We start from the raw sequence: 24,796 nt of genomic DNA, 5'->3' as shown, positions 1-24,796 counted from the left end.
AATATGCCCCTAATAATGAAAATAATTGGGATCACTACACTCTGAAAAACAAATCTAGTGAGGCTGCACATCTTACACTTTCTTAATGTAGAGTTAAGATTATGCAACTAAGAATCTGTGCACCCCTCTGAGTAATTCATATTTGATGAGGATTCATGAACCTTATTACATTTAAAAGCCAGATTATTTTCAGACTCAGTGACATAAAATCTTTCTCAGGTTTACCTGTTCTCAAATTTGAGCAGTGTTATAAGTTTTTTCACTTAGCAAAGTCCCTAAAGCTTATATGGTGATATTTTTGTAACCTCAACAGGCCCAAATTTGTGGAAAAAACCACATAGGCCTGAGACCAGGGAACAGGCGGCCATTACCCTATCACATTGTATTCTAAAACCTGCTGCATAAATAATCCAAAAGCATTTTAGTTACTGATAGAATTCATTTATGTGGAGGGTATGGCAGGAAGAGAGGCCTGGAGTTGCCGACAGAGATTGCCCTGTGCCAAAATTAAGTTATCGCGTGATTTTGTAGCAGGACCAATACATACTTGCCAACTCTCCCTGAATGTCAGGGATACTCCCTGAAATAGGGGTGACTTACCTCACTCCCTGAAGAGTCTGTCATTCTCCCTGATTTTGAGCCAGTATAAGACGTGGTTGGCTTTGCCATCTGTGGCATGATGACACCGTACAGAAATTGTGTCCTATGTCCATGTATTGATGCCTATGAAGATGGCCATTTTCATGGAGTCCAACATGACTTCAGTAATGGAGACAGAAATGTAAAAGACACTTCAGTCTCTAGAGATTCATTAGCTGCTTTTCTTTTCTCCGGGTTCTTGCCTCCGCAATAGATAAGTGGCGGAGGCTTTTAATGACGCAAATATCAAAATGGTGCGATTCATCAAGCCCCGCCCCCACACACCCACCTCCCTATGAACTGCCTGAAGCCAACGAGGAAAAGTTGGCAAGTATGGACCAATATGATGTTATTCACAGTAAAGCACGTTGAGGCCCCCATCCCGCAGGAGAGTGGCCTGCTCTCCCGGGAGTCCAGAAGACCTACCCGGAATTCCGGAGTCTCCTGAACATTCCAGGAGAATGGGCAAGTATGAATTGCCTTGATCTGTGCTCTAGAGCACTACTGCTTGGTGATTTTGGGCTTTCTTTGGGGTATTTGCATTGTGTTCCAAAATTTGCTTCATAGTAACTTCACTTTGTCAGTCTTCTCTGTGTAATCTGTGGCCTATACATAATTATCACAGTGAAAAGTATAAAATTGTAAGCAGACTGGAAAATATTGAAACACTGTCAAAAAATTATGCAACAATCCTGCAGTATGAGGCAATATTGGAATTCACTGTTTAATTCATGGGAAATATGAAAATTTAGTTTTGACTCAGACTAGCTGTGCTCTGATTTTGTACTGCTTCCCTCCATCTCATAGAAAATGTATTGAAAAGTTACAGTAAACGAGCAAAGACAATAAATACTGTAATAGATTTTACGGCAAACACACTGAGAAATCACAACAGCAAAAATTACACAATCATGTGACATTATTCTGCATTATAAAATAACAAGAAAACATTTTTGGGAGAAATATACCCAGACACTCAACTTTTGTTTGTCATTTTAATAAATATGGTAACTGAAAAGGTGATCTATTACACTGTAACTCCTTAGCCGCTGAGTCTAATTTGGTACTTTAGGGTGGTTATATTCCAACATCAATAATGGTTTTATGCAATACTCACACAAATTATACCATGTTTTTGTTTTGTTTTTATTTTCAGTAGATAATCTACCCAAAATGGCCCAAAAAGTTTTTTTTATCTAGTGTACGGTGTTATTGTCTGGTGTTCACAAACAATAACCACTAATCATTATCATCATTTATCTATATAACGCCACTAATTCCACAGCGCTGTACAGAGAACTGATTCACATCAGTTCCTGCCCCATTGAAGCTTACAGTCTAAATTCCCTAATACACAGACAGAGAGAGAGAGAGACTAGGGTCAATTAGATAGCAGCCAATTAACCTACTAGTATGTTTTTGAAATGTGGGAGTAAACCGGAGCACCTGGAGGAAACCCACGCAAACACGGGGAGAGCATACAAACTCCTCACAGATAAGGCCATGGTCGGGAATTGAACTCATGACCCCATTGCTGTGAGGCAGAAGTGCTAACCACTAAGCCAACCGTGCTGCCCATAATCATCATCATTTGATAGAGGAAAATCCCCTCTTTGAAACAAAGGTATCCCTGAGATTATTGAAGTTAGAATGGGGGAGGTCCTATTTCTGGACTTCTTAATGCTTTCAATAGTGTTGGTTTTTTACTTCTGCAAACAAGAGTTCCCCCGAGTCTCTAGAAGCGGGGGTTTGCAGGAGATCAAGGGCTAGATTTACTAAGCTGCGGGTTTGAAAAAGTGGGGATGTTGCCTATAGCAACCAATCAGATTCTAGCTGTCATTTTGTAGAAAGTACTAAATAAATGAAAGCTAGAATCCGTTTGGTTGCTATAGGCAACATCCCCACTTTTTCCAACCCGCAGCTTAGTAAATCTAGCTCCAAGTAAGTTTAGTTCCTCCTCCCATCTCTTCTAGTATTTTTGTAGTACAGCAGACTGAGCACCAGCTTAATGATGTCCTGCTTCTTCCCCAGCATTAAACTACTTATTTGAATCCCCTGTGTGCTAAGGACGAGTGGGAATCGTTCTTGGCACTTTTGAGGCATATGTGCAGGACCAGACCCACTCGTCCTTAGCACTGAAGGTTAAAGTGCCTGTAATGGGGCTCATGAAGAGCCCTACTCAAATATCAACAAGTGGTCATTTACATTATAATCCCAGTCAGTGGTCAAAGTGGAAATTTAAAGTGGCGGTATGAAAAGAGTAATGGGAGTGTAAGTGAAAGGAATTTGATAGTATTACAATGAAGGCAGTAGGAGATCCGATCCCAGTGGTTTATAATATAGGGCTGAAGTTGGAATTATTGACATCAATATCAGACATAGTGTCATGTTGTGGCCGAAGACATAGATAATATAGATATAAGGGTGAAGCAAGGATTTCAAGATAGAATAATATTTATCTAATTTTCCTTGCAATTGTAATATCATTTTTCTCATAGCACCTATAAATCAAATTTTATTTTTAACATGTTGGAGGTAGGTGGAGATGGCTCCTTCTAAATTTAGCTATAGATATTTTTGCTGAATTTAAAATATAGGACCAGTTTACTAGACTATGGTCCAAAACCAGTGATTAGAAGGTACCATGTGTATGTGTGGCCTATATGTATTTCCCAAAAAAAATTGAGATCTTGGGGCAATGGCACCATATGTGATAAAATCACCTCTGCTTCCACAGGCCCTCCAACATAATGGAGGGGAAGATTGGGCAGCACGGTGGCGTAGTGGTTAGCACGTTTGCCTTACAGCACTGGGGTCATGAGTTCAATTCCCGACCATGGCCTTATCTGTGAGGAGTTTGTATGTTCTCCCCGTGTTTGCGTGGGTTTCCTTTCGGGTGCTCCGGTTTCCTCCCACACTCCAAAAACATACTAGTAGGTTAATTAGCTGCAAACAAATTTTTTTTTTACCCTAGTCTCTGTCTGTGTGTGTGTGTGTGTTTGCCTGTCCATGTCTGTATGTTAGGGAATTTAGACTGTAAGCCCAATGGGGCAGGGACTGATGTGAATGAGTTCTCTGTACAGCGCTGCGGAATTAGTGGCGCTATATAAATTGATGATGATGATGATGATGATGAATCATTTTATGTAGAAATGAGAGCCTTGGCTACATTACTTCTAATACCACTTTCATACTGCCGCCCCGGGAATATCCCGGGTTGTTAACCAGGGATATTGCCGGGGCACAGGGCAGTATAGATAACAAGATTCCCGGGTCGGGCGGGTTCATACTGCAATTGCCCGACCCGGGTTTTAGAAAAAAAAATTCTAGTCCATTATAAATGACGTCATTTTAGTACCCAGAGGTCCCCCTGACAGCCGGCAACGCACCGGAGACACCGCTGGCTGAAAATAAGTTAAGTAAACATTTCTTATGTATTTTTTATTAATTAAAATCTTTATTTTTTACCTCACAATTTTTTTTTTTTACAGTATGAATGGTGAGACCCGGGAATTACACGGGTTGCACCATTCATACTGCAGGCTAGCGGGGTCCAACCCGGGAATTACCCCTCGCAAAATCCCGGGTCTATGTCCCGGGATTTTAGACCCGGGATTTTGTGGTTGGACTATTCATACTGCACCAAGACCCGGGTTTTTCAGCGCGCCTCTGCAAAAACCCAGGTTTTTGGTGCAGTATGAATGGGGTATAATTCTGTTCCACATTTCATCAACCGTGGGTGGGTCCATGTTCATTTTCCAATTAAGTTTGTGCTTTAGGAATAGTTCAGAATTAGATATGCGAAGCATATTGTTAAGGATAGAGGGTTTAAGCTTACTATTAGGATTGTCCCATAGATTGTGAGGTGGGCTGTTTTACCTCTCTGTCTGCCAGTATTGTTTTATCACTGTGTTTGTTCCCAATTGTAAAGCGCTATAGGATTCGATGATGATGATGATTGTAATAACATAAACGTTCAAATGGAGAGAGTTGTCAGAACATTTGTGCTCTTTGGAGAGATTGTAGAAAGTCAAACATATTAGATCAGGGTATGTATTATTTCTCAGAAAGGGAATCTAGGGATCTCCAACTAGATCCATTAATAAAGTCATATGTCCTGTATTAACTTTAGGCCCTCTGCTAATCTTTCTCCAAGGATGAGTATACAAAAGAGGGGAACCAGGTGGAGAGTCAGGAATATCCCAAATCTGAGTTATTGGTGCAGGTATTGTTGTTAATTTAATTTTCTTAACAGGGCACAATCATAATGACCTTCTCCAACATCTACAATACATTTTGGGAGTACATGAAATTGAAGCCAACTGGTAGAGTATAGGGGGGAAATAGTTTAACAAGTTGACCTAAATGAGAAGCACAGTAATATTTAGAAATATCTGGAATTCCCCTGCCACTCTCACCAGTGGACCTGATCAAAGCGAGAGATTTAATCCTCCACATAAACTTGTTTATATAACTCTGCACCTCCAATATTGAACCTTGCAACTTAGACTGGATATGTCTGAAACAGATACAGCACCCCAGGAAGAATGTTCATTTTAACGAAAGCAATATGCTAAAACCATGAGATAATGTAACCACCCCTTGTCTGCAAATCCTTTTGAATTTCCGAAAAAAGAGCAGGGAATTTTTCTTCGTACTAAGAGGCATAGTTGCTGGTCATGTAAATATTCAATTTTTTCGTTCAGCAATTAAAATGGTAGTTTTGGGATAATAGTTTTTCATCCTTATCTAAAGATATATAACGGACAGGTGTCCAATTTAGAATAGTTTATCTTATATCCAGAAATAGCCTAATATGAATTCAGTACTTTATATAAATATGGGAGAGAAGTATGAGACAAGAGTGAGAAGTATGAAATCTACAAAAAGTACTTCACTCCATATCCCCATCACCCAATATGTGACTATATGGGGATGTTGCCTGAATAACAGAAGCTGTCCAAAAATGTACTCCGTCTTTAACCTCATTCCTACACAGAAGCCTGCAGTGGCCTCTTGTGATCTGGAACAAGGCATTGATCAGTTTCTTGGGGTTTTGGGCTGAATGTCATTGCTGTGTGTCATCTGTCCATGCTATAAATGACAGGAAACAGATCTGGTCAGCCCAGAGGAAGGTGGCTGAGGGGTCAGAGAAAACACTGGGCAGCATCTGGTAGACGCTTACAGAAGGGACCAATCACTGCGTAATTAATCGATGTGACACTTCAGGAATGTAAATCTGGACGGCATTTCCAGGCAGCCTGATGTATACTCTTGACATTGCCAACTTAATAATGTCATGACAGAAGAGTTAAACAATAAAACAATTTACTTTATTGGAACAGGGAGCTTAAATAAAATAAAAATTCTGTACTGGAATATGCATCAGTCACAAAATATATCCGAGTGTGCACATCTCTCTCAGAGATGCAGAGACAGGGATGAGTCTGATAGTGTCCTACAGTATATAAGGTCTCTCTTGTGGACAGAAATGCATTTGTCTGAACTTGCTATTTACAAGGAAAAATAATAGCATAATACTGTACATTTAGCACAATTTCATACAGCACAATTATGATTGGGTTCTATTGTATGTGCAGTATTCCCTATTCTCAATGCTTCTATTTAAACCTGACTCTGACACCATTGGATTGCCAGAGTATCAGGACTTGCTTGCCTCCAGCATTCCTTGTGAGATATCCTGCTGTTGTTGCTCCTGTTTGACCTGGCTTGTTCTCTGACCATTCTCCTGGATACTGATTTGGTACTATTGCTCTTCTGGTCGGACATCGGCTATTCTAACCTTCCTCCTGCATCACCCTTGGTACCGCATCTCCTCATTGGTTTGACCTGGATTGTCTTGACTAACCTCACCACTACTACACTGATAACTGTCCTGGAGAACCGCAACCTACTCACCTCTTGCAGCCAAGCCCAAACCACCTTGCGGGGGTCCCTGGTGAGAACCAGGGGTGCGTTAGACTCCGTGCCTCCTTGTTCATTGTGCCAATACCAGTCACTAGCTACATCCTACATGTAATCCTGACAATAAAAGGACCTTTTCAGTGATTAATCTTAATAAATAAATTAAAATGTACAAATATCATAGAATAGAGGCAAGAGGAGCTACATATTTAATAGTAGGTTGCTATTTTTTTTCCCGAAAAATTGTGGCAAACCATATATTTTTACTGAGCTGAAAATCTAGTTACAGAGCATGAACTTTTGTTTGAGCACTTTGGTTTCTCTGAAATATGCTTTCCTGATTGTAAAGTTTAATGATATCTGTAAGAGGTGAAATGAAAAGGGCAATAATTTGTGCTTCTGTTGGACTAGATTCATCTTTGTACTCTTCCTTCATACTGTAAGCTCCCACTATCATTCAGATTTCTTTTTTCAGTTAAAAACACAAAACGCACTGCACTTACATAGAGTATGAATCTGAACTGAACTATTAAGGGTTTTATAGAAAAAAAACACAATATTTACGGCAGATAAGGACCAATTAAATCCAGCTGTCCATCCTAATTTGGCCATACAAATGGCGGATCCTGTGGGGGCTCCATTAGTACAATCAAAGAATGAACGCATACACAGTCATAGCAGTCACCGTCCAGCTGTTAGGGCTTTCAACTGTTCTCGTCCTTATACCATGGTTGTTAGAGCTCCAGTTACTTTATGATTTTCAGGCCAATTTAATAAAGACTTGTATTACAGATTTTTTTCCCAAGCTAGACAGGTCTTTATTAGTATGTTTCTATTTATATTCTATTTTGTTTCATTTTTGCTAGACATTCTATCAAGGTATCTAATAAACATTCAGTAAAATTATATTTTCTAACTGTACCCCTGAGCTTTCTCCCCCACCACGTAAAGAGAGAGAGAGAGAGAGAGAGTGTCCCCTTGCTCTCTAATATAGTGTATATTTTGCTCCATAAGATGCAGTAGATCTCCTAATGAGAAAAATCAGAAATCAACCACCTCCCGCCCCTTTAACGTGATGCACAAAATAATATTTATACCAATAACAACAAGCAGAACCTATCTATTCTTTACCTACACATGAATCATCATCATCATCAACATTTATTTATATAGCGCCAGCAAATTCCGTAGCGCTTTACAATTGGGAACAAACATTGATAAGACAATACTGGGTAATACATACAGACAGAGAGGTAAGAGAACCCTGCTCGAAAGCTTACAATCTATGGGATGCATCTGCACCCAAGATGATGGATGTCGTCAAGTAGCATGGGTGTATATGGGAGGTGGCATCTGTTGTATTTAAATGTTTCAGTCGTGCTTTCTCTTTCCCTACTATAGATTCCATCTATCTTTCTCAATAAGCTTTGTCCTGGCCAAATGTTGTAGTCTTTCCTTGTAACTTCCCAAGTTTCTAAATATCCTTCCAGAAGGTGAGGTCCCAAGAACTGAAATCGATACAAAGGTTGGTCTAAAGATCTCTGGTGGTGATAGAAGGCATAATTGAGATAGAAAACAAGGACTGTTCATGTAGCGGAGGGGAATCTAAAAATTAATGTCCATAATTTAAAATTAATGGCTGGAAAAAGAAATGGAGGGCTCCATGAATTCAATTATTCTGAAGGTGGAGGGGTAAGAGGAATGATCAAACCTCTATGATCCAACACTGAACTTGTCCTAATCAATCTTTCTATGCCAAGATATCCATCAGTTAATGGAATATTATACCCATGAAATTAAGTTTGCTATAATTACCTTTAAAATTAGCATTTTCCCATCAGAAAATAATTTTGGCGTGACCAATTATCAATCTACGCTTGATTACTAGTTAAATCAGCAAACTAACATTTCAATGGGCAGCCATTTATTTATTCAATGCAATTATAATTTGAGATTGTTTGTTGAAAAGTACACTAAAAAATAGTAAAACGGCATATTGCTTTTAAAAATAATGATATAAATATACATATACAATTAACAACCAACATAAGGGAAACTATATTAAACGCTGTTTTTACAATATGGTAGCAAGGCATTATTAATGGCTCCACGCGGACGTGGATCCAGTTTGCATGGGATCTAATTGTAATAAAAGTAGGTGAGACCTATTAGAATCTCTGATGACTACTAAAGGTCACTCCTGGTTCAAAAGAATTGTGAAAAATGAAGGTTACAAAAGCCCAAATTCCTATTTCTTCCTCGATTACTCCCTAAGCTCTTAGTAGTACACATATTTTCTGTACTCGGATGATGTAGACAGATACATTGCATGGTGATTTTCTGGGATTACTCTGAAGCCTGTGAAAAATAATGGAACAGTATTTCTGGAGATTGTGGGTGTTTTTCTCTAGTTAATGGACATAAATATAAAAAGTTATGTATTTCAGTATGTTACTAAAGGAAACCTATGTCCCCACCCCTATTTGCTTTGGTTGAATAAGGGATTGAAAAGAAATCACTGTAAAACTAATGCAGTTAAATGTTAAAATGGGTGTCCTCATAGCAGGGCCATCTTAAGAACATTATGGGCCCCCGGGCAAAGCAGTGCACCGGGGCCCCTAGATATATAGATGTATACAGATACAGATATAGATATAGAGATATAGATAGATAGATAGATGTACTTGTTCAATGACCCTTAAAGGTTTTTTTTGCAGGTTTTTTCTTTTGCAGGATTATTTATTCTCATTAAGAGCCGTGCCTATGGGGCCCCCTTGCCCGTGGGGCCCCCGGGCAGCTGCCCATCATGCCCAATGGAAAAGATGGCCCTGCCTCATAGAGCCCATCTTATTTTACTTAGGACCATGTATAAAAATGCTGGGGATTCCCACATGCCTAGAGGAAAATAATTTGAGAGGGAAATGATTGATGGGGCAGCACGGTGGCTCAGTGGTTAGCACTTTTGCCTCACAGCACTGGGGTCATGAGTTCAATTTCTGACCTTGGCCTTATCTGTAAGGAGTTTGTATGTTCTCCCTGTGTTTTGCGTGGGTTTTCTCCCGATGCTCCTGTTTCCTCCCCAGAACCGGATTAACAATAGGGCTAAAGGGGCTACAGCCCAGGGCCTCAGGCAGCTGTGGGGCCCACCGGCATTCATCGTGTCGGGGGCGTCCCCGCCCCCGGCTCCTACTGTCATCTGTTCAAGGAGAATGGCAGGCAGCTAACAGCAAATGTTATGCTGTTAGCTGCCTGCTGTCACTGTAGTACTTCCGCGGTGCGCAGTAATCTCCTTACTGTGGAGATCTCTTGAGAGTGAGACTATAACTCATAGTCTCACTCTCACGAGATCTCCTCAGTAAGGAGATTACTGTGCACCGCGGAAGTACTATAGGGAGTGGAACAACGGAAGGAGGTAAGCTCATAGAGGGTGGGCCTCACAGAACCCTTAGTCCGGGGGCCTCCCTTCCCTTAATCCGGCCCTGTTCCTCCCACACTCCAAAAATATACTAGTAGGTTAATTGGCTGCTACCAAAATTGACCCTAGTCTGTCTCTGTCTGTCTGTCTGTGTGTGTATGTTAGGGAATTTAAACTGTAAGCTCCAATGAGGCAGGGACTGATGTGAATGAGTTCTCTGTATATCGCTGCGGAATCAGTGGCGCTATATAAATAAATGGTGATGATGATGATTTTGCAGGTGAGTGAGTGACATAGTTTGCTCAACTTGGTGATGTTTCACGAGAAGCATTAGAAATACATCAGAAATATTTCAGAGATAGTACAGCCAAAGTAAAATGATAAACTTACACTTAGCCGTCTATTTATCAATAGGATAAATGCCCATTCTCTGGGGTTAAACTGGAGTTTTTGATGGACTTAGGGCTTTTCTGTATTTATCCTCAGGCCGGTGAGGACAATCTCCAGGATCCTCAGTCCATTCAGTTTATTCTATGTGCAGCTGGGCTGGTTGCCAAAACACTGGGTGAATGACCGCCCGATAAAGGGACCCCTACAGTTTACTACTTGCGAGAGGGATTTTATTAAACATATCTTTCATATATAGTCATCCAACAATTGCTTAATATATGCCAGAGTTTTAGACCTTAAAGACAAGTCAATATACCTGTCTTGTCATGTATGCATAGATGTAGCCATACCACCCAACATTCTAGGACAAAACAATCAGAACAAAAGTGACCATTCCACCAGGGCTGCAATCATAGCGGTACAGGGAGTACAGCAGTATGGGGCCCAACAGCCCTGGGCCCAAACAAATTTATTTGAGGAGGGGGCCTGCGCAGTGAACTAAGGGAGGTAGCGGGCGCTATTTCTTAGTAGCAGCTGCTCCTGAGTTGTAAGAGGTGGTGTGGGCAGAGACCTCTGCGTGTAATTAAGGATGCGGCAGTGGGCCCCCTTGTAGGCAGCACGTCTGCCTCCGCTCCCAAGATGTCGGGGCCCCACAGCTGTTGCCATTTGCTCCAGTACCAACCACTCAGGTGCCCGGCTCCCGGACAGAGAGATTGGCTTCATGCAGCATCACTGATGTCATGTAAACAGGGCCGGATTAACCCGAGGTCTAACTGGGCTATAGCCCAGGGGCCTCGGGCATCCAGGGGGCCCTTCAAACTCCTCAGCAGCATTATTGATCGGTCGGGGGCGGGGGCGCCCCCGGCCCGATCGATGCTGCTGAGTGCTGTCAGTGCAGTCCTCCGTCCCGGCGCGCTGTAGTCTGCTTACTGAGGAGATCTCGCGAGAGTTCATGAACTCTCGCGAGATCTCCTCAGTAAGGAGCTTACAGCGCGCCGGGACGGAGGACTGCACTGACAGGTAAGTGCTTGGGGGGGTCCTCGAGGGGGGTGGGGGGCGGCGGACGGCTCACATTGGGGGCCTCACGGGGAATGGAGGGCCCCTTAGCCCAGGGGCCTCCATTCCCTTAATCCGGCCCTGCATGTAAATAATAACGTCACAGCGCTGTCAATAGAGAGGAACCGAAAGGAGACAGCAAGAAGACGCAGATAGGTAAGTAAACTACTGCAAGGGTTAGATTGAACCGGGTATGGGGTTGACTGTAGAGAATTGGGCAGGGGGAGGCAAATGTAGGAGGGGGGCCCTGCCTGTTACATTTGTACTGGGCCCTGCAATTTCTGGTGGCAAACAAATGTACCCCGCCCCTTTCAGACCACGCAAATTGAGACTGTTGTCGGTGTTTATAGTGTTTGTTTTGAACAGATGGTGCAATCTGAACTAATCACAGTATGTCGATTTTTTTTCTTTTGATAAATAGACCCCTAATAATATATTACCTAACACCAGCTATCCTTATTGTGTTTTACAGGATTTTGTTTTTTTAATACATATTTACTTTGTTCATTAAAATGCACCCAAACACCTACACACAGAGCAAACATTCATTTTGGGTGAAAAGAAGATTACTTATATAATAGGAACCAGTGACATCACTGAACTCTTGCATTTATATATTCAGTCTATACATCCATAACATGAAACCAAATTTGCTCAGTATGAATACATTCATAGCTCCCAAAACTGTTCTACACAAAAGGGGTATAGCGTAGCTCTGTCACATACTGAAGTATTAGGTCACCCCAATTCCAATCCCCGTCCCTAAAAAGATCCCTGAATTGCTGCATGTACCAGTGGGAGGTGCACATAGCACCTAGTAAGCATCTCTCATAAGTCCCCTCATCTGGGACAAGTTCCTGGCTGTCGGGACAGTCCTTTCAAATCAGGACTTTCTGCCTTAATCATTTGGGAGATGTTCACATAAATAAAGAAGATATGTAATAAAAAACAAGGATTTGATAAACACATAAAGAGATGGAGACAATATTACAGACTAGATGAGTAGAGAAGCAGCATTATTTATTAGTACCAATTGTCAAAGGAAACAGTGACTAGTAGGAGTAGGGACAAGTAGCTTAGAATAATCTGTGACTAATAAAAGTAACATATGTTATCTGACTGAGTGGTGCACCTTACCATGTGTGCAGAAGACTGGCAAATCTGGTAAAAACACCACTACCAGCAACAACTGTAAGCAATGTACAGCAATATATTCACACTCACTTACATATATTATTAAATGGATATTGCTCTTCCAGCAAATGAATAATGGTATAAACCGCCAACCTATGTAATATTTAGAAAGCCGAATACATGATAGTTTCAGTAACAGAAAATAGTTATTTAGCTAGCTGGGGAGGTGAGAGGTTAATACGTCCCAAGAGAACATAAAACGTCAAATAGTGATGAGGTAAGTAAGTCTCCAGGTTTGACCCCGCCAGGGACAACTTGCCAGCGGCTTCTAGAGCAAAGCAGAGATTAAAAAATGAGCTCTGAGAGTAGAGTATTGACACTGTGAGATGGTTTTCGGAGTCTTTCTCTGTAATCCCAGTGTACAGAAGGGAGAGGGCGAAAGTAACATTTGCTGGATTTGACTCTGGGGAATGAATAAAACCATCATAGTGGAGCAAATTTACTTATTTCTATCTGCTGTTTGTTCATTGAATACGTTAAACAGGTAGACAGTTCTGGTCTCAGTAAACTCTCCGCCAGGGGGTAACATGTATTTTTTCCCATTCTTCATTTGGCTTGAGTACATTTTAAAGATGAATAATCTACTGGTCACTATTAGTCATATTTTATTGTATTCTGTTCTTATTTTAGCATATGAAAAGCCAACTACCATCTTTTAAGAGCGTTGTATAAGGCGTCCTTAAAAAGTGTAGTCAGACAATCACATTTGCAAAAACTGCTCATTAAAATACTTATATACTTTTTTTTTGAGGGGAAGGTTATTTTTATCTGTACTGAGAGATCTATCACGGATATAAAATATGTCATTTGTCTGAACTAAAGAGATACTTTGAAGAAGAAAGTTTTATTGTGAGGGAATGAAGCCATTACCAATTGGTGGAATGTATGCTGGAAAATCAGCTATTCTGCTGCTTTGGCCGAATGATTGATTTTGCTGGTGACTGGTGGAGGAACTGTCAGTGTAAGGAGAGATATTGCTGGCGACTGTATGCTAGCCGACAGTCCCAAATTTCAGATTCTAGAAGTACAAGGAAAGTCCCACTCCTCTTTTGGCCTGGGATGATGGTGATCTTAATTTTCTGGGACAGTTTCCTTTTCTGAATATTGCCAATAAGGATCATTGTTTATTTGTGTATTTATTTAAAACTAACCAACATTCCATTATCTTATTGTATTTGGGATTTTCAGCATCTACTTCCAGTCCCTAACAAACTGTCTCAGGGCCTGAGTCTAGATTCACAATAAAGCATACTTACCTACTTTCTTCAGCTCCCTTCCGGGAGCCAGCCAGTGGAGGGGGGCGTGAAGGGGCGGGGTGGCCGAAATCGCGTCATTTCGGCCCCGCCCCCTGTGACGTCATGACGCAAATTGCGTCATTTGACAGCGGGGGCGGGGCCAAACGCCGCGATTCACCGGGAATCGCGGCGTTTGGGATCTAATTCTGCCCACTTCACTAGGAAGTGGGGCACTTCCTAGTGAAGTGGGCAGAATTCGGGAGATTGCCACACTCGCCCGGGAGTCCGGGAGACTCTCACAAAATGCGGGAGTCTCCCGGACATTCCGGGAGAGATGGCAAGTATGCAATAAAGTGCATAGGTTTAAAGCAGAGAAGCAAAAGTTTGCATTGGCCGTTGGGAGTGGGGTATTTATTGCATACTTTCCGACTTGTATAACCTCCCCTCGGGGAGATACCAGAGGAGAGGTCAGGTGACAAGTACAAAGGGGTGTTGTGATGCATCTCCATGGCCCCCCTGCCCTGCTATGAAATGCCAATATTCACAGCACTGCATAGTGCGGGCCTGTTTACTCTAATCACGTCATTAAGCTCTGTCTCTGCCAGAGGATGCCTACTCTTCTGGGAGAGCTCCCCAAAATCCTGGAAATTCAGAGAGAATAGCAAAACATGATTTATTGCTAAGTGGGGAGTAGCTGCGCCAGTAGTCCTAATTTTGGAGAGCAGTGCAAAACTAAGATATTATCTATACTTGCCTACTTTCTGCAAGTTCTGTCCGGGAGAGGGGCGTGACTGGAGGGCCATACGCGCCATTTTGCCCCCCCCCCATGACGGAAATGTCGTTTTGCCGCAGGAACGTGGCCAAAATGACGCGATTCACTCCGAATCGCGTCATTTTGGGAAGGCAGTTGCGGGATGCGGGAGACTTGCCTGCTCTCCCGGGAGTCCGTGAGACCGACCCAAATTTCGGGAGTCTCCCGGACATTCCGGGAGGGTTGGCAAGTATGATATTATCTTGTAGAGCAATGTTATTTAAAATATACTAAGAGGAGAGACATAAGAGGGAGTAAGTTGTGCATTTTTAGGAGCGCTGCTACAGAACTCCGCAAAAGAACTTGATTTTTCTGCCTCCTTTGCGGTAGTGGAGATCAGGGCTCATCCTATAATTCTAATGGATACAATTTGCACCTTCCAGTCACAGCTCAGCAGAGAAGAACATCTCTGGGAGCACTTTGCCCAATGTAAAACAAAGCTTCGAACACACAAAAGTACCACATGTAGTAGAGACAATCCTAATGTCTTCTCATTCTCATTATTCACTTAAGCCATAAATAATCTGTATTTTAGCAGTAAAATGAAAACGTTTAATTTATTTAAAGGAGTGGTTCTAAACTCACAGGTGTTGGGATTGATGTGATGTTTACACATTTGCACAGAGTGAAAAAATTATTCAAAAGTTATTAGACATGTTCTTTCATCATGCAGGGGCGCACGCAGGGGGGGTTTCTGGGTCTCCAGAAACCCCTCCCCTCCGCTAAAAAAGTGCCCCTATATAGCGGCACTGTACTATATAGCAGCCGCGGCGCTGTCAAAGAAGCTTCTATGACAGTGCCGCGGCTTCTGTATAGTACAGTGCTGCCGAAACGGAGCTCTCTCTGGGTTTTGTTTTGGGGGTTTTTTTGGGTGGGGGGAAACCCCCCCTTAAAAATCCTGCGTGCGCCCCTACTATGGCTTTTGTTCAACTTACTGTGTACAGGTTACTATTGCTGCTTCTGCAGACTATAATGGACAATTGGACCTCAGTCTGTTAATCAGATGTAAAGGTTTTTCTCTCGATGTACCATGGTTATATGTTTTCAAAGGCATCTAAAACAGCATTGGCGTGCACTGTATGATTCATACAAGGCTCTACCATCAGTAGCAATGTGAAAAATCCTCTTTGATGTGAATGTAATCTATTTATATCTCCAAATATAAATTATACATCCCTTAGATGTTTACAGTAACTGGACTAACACAGCTAATCAAAGCTTTCAGATTTAAGGACCGTGTGATGAACATCATACATACACCGATAACAATTTTAGGGGCTGATTTAATTACTAGTGATGAGCCGCGGAGTAGCAATGGCACTCCGTGGCTGAGCAACATGGCACAGAGATACCGCAATATTGGGCTTCTGTAGTACCCAGAACTGTGCACAGCTGGACATCACGGTGATTCCCGGAGGCACATCACTAGTAATTGAATCGACCCGTTTGCGTCCAGAACTCAACACATCACTTGCAATAATCTGTATTACATATTAAAAAAGCACACTGCAATGACTCTGTATCTAAAGTAGATTACTGAGATAATATTATATATGAGTAATAACATACAAAATATGAGCTCTAAAGGTTACTCTGAAATATTCATGTCATCTTCTGTTTTGTTTTTAATGTAATGTTCATGTATTATCTATGCTTGAAAGAAATTATTTATATATATATATATATATATATATATATATATATATATATATATATATACATATATATATATATATGTGTTTTCAGAAATGATCAGTGTAATAATTAACATTTACTAATTAAGGTATTTACTAATATAAGGAAGACGACACAATTCTGTACATATTCTCACCTCTTTGTCTGTTTTACCCAGTTTGTTTATTAGTTTACTATGTTTGTCCCTAATTGTAAAGCGCTAAGGAATATGTTGGCGCTATATAAATAGATGATGATGATGATGGTGATGATATTCACAGTGTATACAGGAGAACATTACCTGTGGCCTCCTCCCTTTATATAGTCTAAAGCCTCTGTGATATATTATCAATTATATCCAACACTTTATTTCAGAAAAAAAAGCTCAGTTAAAACCTCCCTAAGACATGTTGAAAATTCTATTTAGATTTAATATCTTGAAACATGTAATAAGAGTATGTTTTCTGGATGTCTTTAGCTGGCTTGATGTTGCTTAAAGAAAAATTTCTTATGCTTTTAAAAACGATAGCAATGCAATTTTTATTTATGGTAATTGCATCTTTCAGAGGAGCATATTTTGTATTCCAGCAGTTTATACAGAAACGGTTAATGATACTGTAATGTTATTCCTGTCTGTGTGGCTTAACGTGTTAACTATGGCTTTTGTTCAACTTAATGGGTATTAAGTTATTAACCCTCTAAATAGATGGAGAGTTGTGGCTGATTTTCTAAGTTTGGCAAGGCACCAGTGTATTGTGAAGAATTTATATTATGCAGATCTCAGAGGGCCAAAAAAGGGCTCAATCATTATCAGAATGTAATTTCCATCATAATGCCGGTGACGCAGGCTCTAATCTCCCAGCTGAGATGGCTTGGAGAAGCTATTATGAAAGTCAAAAGATGGACTTGCTTTTACAATCATGCGCTTAAAAATCACTCTCAGAACTTCCTCACACATTATAATCACTTCATCTTCTGAGTCTCCTCACTTATTAATTTGCTTTTATGCGGAGCAAAACACGGCCACTGTGATTCACACGGGCAATGTAATGTGCCTGCAGAGAAAATAGATGTACTATAGGGATAACAGCCAGCAGGCTAAAGGGAACCTCTGGGATGAAGGGAATCCCACCCTACAGAGCTAACAGTCTAATCAGAAGTGTAGACTGTCATACAGATTACCACAGCCCTATTGATGTTGGTCATTAATCTGAACCCTATGCAGGGAATTATATTATATCACAGATTATTGTCCACACCTGGGAGGAGAGTAAATATGGCTGCATAAAAATAACATAAAACCAAAATTGCTCAGTATGAATTAAAGTATAAAATGAAGCATAATACCAATTTCACTTTCAAATCATTGTATTATATAATATAACACTGTATTTCTTAGACTAAACGATGCATAAGCAGTTATTTTTGTTGTAATATAACAGTAAAGTAATAAATGTGGTTGAATTCAAGCATGCATACACTATAACTAAAATAAAACTCTGCACAATAGTACTGGTTCTCTTTATGTTCGATTGCTTCTAACTGTTTTTTTGGGGATTTTTTTTCTTCCAGGCATTTATCCAAATCATCAGAACCCTAAAACCGTGATTAGGTAAATTCAACAGCAACATGACAGTCACCACAACTACCACCACCACCGCGGCTGCTGCCTCAGCAGCTGCCACCACCACAGCGACTGCTACCACAGTTGCCATGACCACGGCTACTTTGGACTTGCGCGACTGGCTATTCCTATGTTATGGACTTATTGCATTTTTGACAGAGGTAATAGATAGCACCAATTGCCCCTATGTATGTCGCTGTGACAATGGCTTCATCTACTGCAATGACAGGGGCCTGACCTCTATCCCAGCAGAGATCCCAGATGATGCAACTACCCTCTACCTCCAGAACAATCAGATAAACAATGCTGGCGTCCCACCGGAGCTGAAAACTAAAACCAACGTACGAGTAATCTACCTGTATGAGAATGATCTAGATGAGTTCCCACTCAACCTTCCCCGATCACTGCGAGAGCTCCACCTTCAAGATAACAACATCCGCAGTGTGACTCGGGATTCTCTTTCCCGTATACCACTCATAGAAAAGCTTCACTTAGATGACAACTCTGTATCCACTGTAAGCATTGAAGATGATGCCTTCCTAGATAGCCATCAACTCCGTTTACTTTTCCTTTCACGTAATCATCTTAGCAGCATTCCCAATGGCTTACCACACACTTTGGAAGAGCTCAGACTGGATGATAATCGCATTTCAACTATTCCACTCCATGCCTTCAAGGGACTTAACAATCTGCGGAGATTAGTGCTTGATGGCAACCTACTTGCTAATCAGCGCATTGCAGATGACACATTTAGTCGTCTCCAAAATTTGACTGAGCTGTCCCTAGTCCGAAATTCACTGGCCGCCCCCCCTATAAATTTGCCTACTTCTCACCTTCAGAAACTCTATTTGCAGGACAATGCTATTACCCATATTCCCTACAACACACTGTCCAAGATGAGGCAACTACAGAGACTGGACCTGTCAAACAATAACCTCACTGCCCTGCCACGTGGCCTTTTTGATGACCTGGAGAGCCTGAGTCAACTCCTCCTCAGGAATAATCCCTGGTTTTGTGGCTGTAATCTTATCTGGCTGCGGGATTGGGTAAAAGCTAGAGCTGCTGTGGTCAATGTACGTGGTCTAATGTGTCAGGGTCCTGAGAAAGTAAGGGGAATGGCTATTAAAGACATCACTCATGAGATGGATGAATGCTTTGAGGGAGGTCCTCAAAGCAATGTAGCATCTGCACGTGCAACACCCGCAGGTCCTGCAATCACTTCTCCACCCCAAGGATCCCTCTTTACTCTCAAGTCTAAGAGACCAGGTATTCGATTGCCAGATTCTAATTTGGATTACCCTATGGAGACCGGAGCAGGGGCAAAAGCTTTGGTAATCAGTGTCAAACCACTGACTGCTGACAGCATTCGCATCACTTGGAAGTCATCTGTCCCTGCCAGTTCTTTCCGGCTGAGCTGGCTGAGGTTAGGTCACAGCCCAGCTGTTGGATCTATCACAGAAACATTGGTGCAAGGAGATAAGACAGAGTATTTACTAACTGCCCTGGAGCCCAGATCGACCTACATTATCTGCATGGTAACCATGGAAACAGGGAACACTTATCTTGCAGATGAGTCACCTGTATGTGCGAAGGCAGAGACAGGGGACATTTATGGCACTACCACCACACTCAACCGGGAACAAAATGCTGATCCCTTGGCTGGATTACCCCTGGCTGGCATTATAGGAGGCGCTGTCACACTTGTCTTCCTTTTTCTCATCTTAGCGTCCATCTGCTGGTATGTCCACCGAGCTGGTCAGCTACTAACCCGCGAAAGATCCTGCAGCCGTAGCAGCCGGAAGAAGGACGATTACATTGAGTCTGGCACCAAGAAAGATAACTCTATATTGGAGATTAGAGGACCAGGGCTTCAAATGTTGCCGATAAATCCTCACAGAGCTAAGGAAGAATATGTGATTCATACCATATTTCCTTCTAACGGCACCAGTCTTTACAAAAGTACCCACACGATAGGTTATGGCACTCACAGGGGCTACAGAGATGGTGGCATCCCTGACACAGACTACTCCTACACATGATGAACCATTATTTCTTGGACTGACCAGATTCCTTCCCATAGTGAAATCTCGTTTCTCCTGGTGCCCATAAATGATTCATATCGGTGCAAGCAAAAGAATTACAAAATGAAATAAACTTAAGTTGTGAGTCAAAATCGAAACGAGACTCCATGGGATATTTTGTAAGAAATGAAAAATACTAATATTCATATCCCAACACATGAGTATAAAGAAGAAGAAAAAAACCGTAGTAGATGTACTACAAGTTGAAAGGGCCACAGGAGAACTCTGTCACGTTTAATACAGCAGTTTAAATCATTTTAGAACAAGGAGATAACTTCAGAGAGATTCAAGCACTTGGATAGAATTTGCATATAACCTGATGGTTTTTTCCTTTCCCCCCTTTTGTTAAATTCAGGGTGATAATGCAGACATGGTGCAATGAACATCTCTCACCAATAGAACATATATATATTTTTTCTCTGCAAGTTTTTTCTTTTCATGTTGTTTTATCACTACTGGAAATAAATGGTTAAAAGAAGAAGGCAAATAATTCTGCAGATGAGATTTTTTCTTAAATTTTTTTTTTTTTTTTTACTTTAATTGCAAAATTGTTTTCACCGATTTCTAGCGAACGTGCATTAATTTCCAAAACGTTAGCTTGAACTGAATGATATAAAAGTAGTTGTGAAGCAAAGAAAAAAAAAAAAATGAAATGTTACCTATGATAGACTTTATATACAATAGACTTTTTTTTTATACAGTCTCTGTGGAAACCCTTACTGACACTTAAATCTTTCAGCAGATATCTGTAGCGTGTGATGGTAATATAGACGTGTTCAGTATCCCAATGTATCATACACTCCAGCTACCTGACCGCAAGAATCATGGGATGGTTAATTAGGCAGGGAATGACAGCCTCGTTTACAATGCATTGCAGGCCCCTCTCATTAATCGGAAAAGGCCGTTTTTATGGAGCAAGTAAATTTCAGAAAAGGAAGTTTTATTATGATTCCTGCTCTACTTGGGAATTGATTCTTAGAAAAAGGAAGAATTGTTACATTATTTATGGAAGAATGAAAAATAGCGTGTTCATAGAATAAAATATATAGCTACAATGCAGTTGTATCTAATAAAAAAGTACATTTAACAACATCCAAATACATGTATGTCGTACTTGCTAATAGTACGTCAAAATCTGAAGCAGGCTAAGGGGGGTATTCAATTGTTAGCGTTAACGGAAAAAAACGAGCGCTCAAAAAATATTACCGTTTATACGGTAATATTGCGCGAGAAAAGCGTTAATACGGTAGTTTACTCGCGGAATTTCAGCTCGCCGCTCCGTATTAACGCTAAGATTTTTTGAGCGCTCGTTTTTTTCCGTTAACGCTAACAATTGAATACCCCCCCTAAAAGTCAAATACAATAAAACCTGTACATGGAATGAGTACATTTATGGTGATAGTGTTGATCCCGAAGGTTAATAGTCAGCTCTGTAGACAAAGTTTCAGTTCAATTTACGACAAGCTTTGCTGGGGCAATGCAAGGGCAGCTAAATCCAATGTCATGTTTTAATTTATTATTTATTATTATTTTCCTGAAACACTAAGGAGGCACTTTTGAACTTTTCCCGGCAGGAAAGCCAATGGAAATGTCCTATATATGGCGGTCTCAGCATCCTCCACTGTATGAAACAGCAAGGCTTTATTGTACCCTGCTCTTATGCAAATAACTATTTTTGTAGTTTGCTATTAGGGTGCCTTATTGCTATGTAACACTAACATGGTTATAATTAAATCACATTATTTTCATTTGCAGTTCACCGTTTCGTGTATCAGATACATACATAAACTAATGTTTGGTCAAGTTTCCCAATTCATTGCCAAATTACATTGATCAAGTATGTTGCTAAATTGGTTCTCAAGATCAATAGCCCAAAAGACAACAACAAAAGAAAGATATTAGCCCTGGTCAACCTTAAATCACATGAAATCAAATCACTGTCATCAGATCTGGTCTAATCTTCTGGAATAGGGGTCTCATACTTCAACTCACTAATCATGACATGTCAATGTCATTAAGTCAGATTGCTTTCTAGCACTGAACAAGTTACCATGAGAGACAAGGAGCTTTGGCGCCATTCTGCAACTGGCATTCATTTTCTCTTCTTTTCTCACTGATTTCTCTTTTGTGGCTGGCGGCTTTATATTAACAAGCAATTTGCAGCTCTCTTTGCTAGAGAAACTCTATCTGTAATATGTGGAAAGGAGCTGAAATGTGAAAGTGGAAAACTGCAGACAAAAGATAGCAGAAAAAAAAAAAAGATTTGGGAGAGTAATGCAAATTACTTGCCAATTGTAACAGGAGAGAGTGGGAGTATATCGATGAAAGTGTGTAATTTCAGAGATAAAACAAAATGTGTTGGCAGATATTTTTATTATGTGTTCTTATTATCAAGACAAAACCTATTTACCTATAATAACCAGATGTCATTCTCACACTAAGGGCTTGTTCACACATATGCATGGCAAAAAGGTTAAGAACACATAAAAACGAAGGCGCACGTTTGGCGCTTTTTAGTACACTTTTAAATGCTCCGTTAAACATTTAGGGGCATATTTAATTAGCTTCCGGCATCACGGCTGCCTCCTTCCCGATACCGCTACAAAGCAGATTTTCCTTCGCATCCTATAGGGTTGCGAAGGAAAATCTTTAATGTTGCGGTATAGTAACTGCGCTTTATGTGCGCGGCCACGCAATGCCGGGGGATCCCAGAAGCTAACTGAATATTCCCTAAGAAATGCAATGGTGAAACAAGCCCTTAAGAAACAATTCATTCAATTTTTATCAGCAGGCGAAACAGTTAAATCCAACCCTCCCCCCCCCCCCACTGCTTACAAAAAGATCACCTTCCCCCAGTCCAGCTGATTCTTGTTGTCCTGGTCTGTGATCTTTTGTCTGTTTATAGACTCTCATTGTATGATCGTTTTATTATCTTTACTAGAGAGCTCTTTCATTAATTGTTAACTGTTTTTATTAATGGCTATCTTTAAGTGTATGTGCTTCATGAAAGAGAAAGATGACACTCCTTGTATCGCATAGCTATTTTTGTATGTCATCATTTGCTTTGCACATTGACAATTATTGTTGAGTTGATACTATCGGAGATGCAAACCTGTTATTATTTTGAGCAATGCTTTTAATTTGAAATTTACCTGAATGAGTGATTAAAATGCGTAGTTAGAATGGAAATTGTGCAGCAATGGGGGCGTGCAAAGCATGTCTAATGCTTAGGGTAGGTACACACTACAGAATCTTCCCACCAATGTGTTATCGATTTTACCGACGACTAAATTTCCAATCAATCTGCCGATTCTTGTGTACACACTATACACCATTTACCTTCTTGATCTGTGCTCTTTAGCTGGTCCAAAAACAGTGTAGTCGGTGATTCCTGTCACACATGAAATAAACTCTTGACTTTTTCACAATGTCCTTATAATTTTCGTTAGCTTCTGTGACCATGTTTTTTATATAGAACGAGCAGTCCAATGAAACGACAATCGGTACATTGGAACGACTAACTACTTTCATAAAACTACAACTGCAATAAGAAAGCAGGCTATGCCGAGACTAGGGTGTGAGAAGCATAGTGAGAAGACAATGCTATGTTCCTATGTCTGCAAAATATGAAGAAATAAATGCATACATCCCAACTTTATGCTGACTGTAATCAAGAGGGGGTGTGCTAACGCTGCACGGGGCATTCCCACATTCTCCAATGACGTGTCCAATGCTTCAGGACAGTTGAGAGTTATGGAAACATAGATGCAGAGAAGTAGGAGACTTCTTAGTAGATAGAAGTGGGAAAAGTGTAACAACGCATCTTGTGCAGGGAGAAAGCGGAGCAACGCTCTTAGTGATAAGTGTGCAGGAAGCAGGATGTGCAGGGAGAAAGCGGAACAACGCTCTCAGTGATAAGTGTGCAGGAAGCAGGATGTGCAGGGAGAAAGCGGAGCAACGCTCTCAGTGATAAGTGTGCAAGGAGCAGGATGTGCAGGGAGAAAGCGGAACAACGCTCTCAGTGATAAGTGTGCAGGAAGCAGGATGTGCAGGGAGAAAGCGGAGCAACGCTCTCAGTGATAAGTGTGCAAGGAGCAGGATGTGCAGGGAGAAAGCGGAGCAACGCTCTTAGTGATAAGTGTGCAGGGAGCAGGATGTGCAGGGAGAAAGCGGAACAACGCTCTCAGTGATAAGTGTGCAGGAAGCAGGAGTGCAGGGAGAAAGCGGAGCAACGCTCTTAGTGATAAGTGTGCAGGAAGCAGGAGTGCAGGGAGAAAGCGGAACAACGCTCTCAGTGATAAGTATGTAGGAAGTGCAGGGAGAAAGCGGAACAACGCTCTCAGTGATAAGTGTGCAGGAAGCAGGATGTGCAGGGAGAAAGCGGAACAACGCTCTCAGTGATAAGTGTGCAGGAAGCAGGATGTGCAGGGAGAAAGCGGAACAACGCTCTCAGTGATAAGTATGCAGGAAGCAGGATGTGCAGGGAGAAAGCGGAGCAACGCTCTTAGTGATAAGTGTGCAGGAAGCAGGATGTGCAGGGAGAAAGCGGAACAACGCTCTCAGTGATAAGTATGCAGGAAGTGCAGGGAGAAAGCAGAACAACGCTCTCAGTGATAAGTATGCAGGAAGCAGGATGTGCAGGGAGAAAGCGGAACAACGCTCTCAGTGATAAATATGCAGGAAGCAGGATGTGCAGGGAGAAAGCGGAACAACGCTCTCAGTGATAAGTGTGCAGGGAGCAGGATGTGCAGG

General features: G+C 41.3%; 2 protein-coding genes across 7 annotated transcripts in view; one reads left to right on the top strand and one right to left on the bottom strand.

The window, feature by feature from the left end:
* FLRT1 (fibronectin leucine rich transmembrane protein 1) overlaps positions 1–21,318 on the top strand; it is a 123,633-nt gene extending 102,315 nt beyond the window's left edge. For all 5 annotated transcript variants that reach the window (XM_075187695.1, XM_075187692.1, XM_075187693.1 and 2 more), the window contains one exon: positions 17,912–21,318. In XM_075187695.1, the coding sequence (XP_075043796.1) occupies positions 17,969–20,002 (2,034 nt within the window). In that variant the 5' untranslated portion in view covers positions 17,912–17,968 and the 3' untranslated portion in view covers positions 20,003–21,318. The remainder of the gene's footprint in view (positions 1–17,911) is intronic.
* The window catches only part of MACROD1 (mono-ADP ribosylhydrolase 1), a 505,697-nt gene that overhangs the window by 175,349 nt on the left and 305,552 nt on the right, over positions 1–24,796 (bottom strand). The window lies entirely within an intron of this gene.

Source organism: Mixophyes fleayi, chromosome 10, assembly GCF_038048845.1.
Source record: "Mixophyes fleayi isolate aMixFle1 chromosome 10, aMixFle1.hap1, whole genome shotgun sequence".
Taxonomy (NCBI): domain Eukaryota; kingdom Metazoa; phylum Chordata; class Amphibia; order Anura; family Limnodynastidae; genus Mixophyes; species Mixophyes fleayi.
The sequence above is the reverse complement of the archived record's forward strand: the minus strand, read 5'-3'. Positions and strand labels throughout refer to the sequence as shown.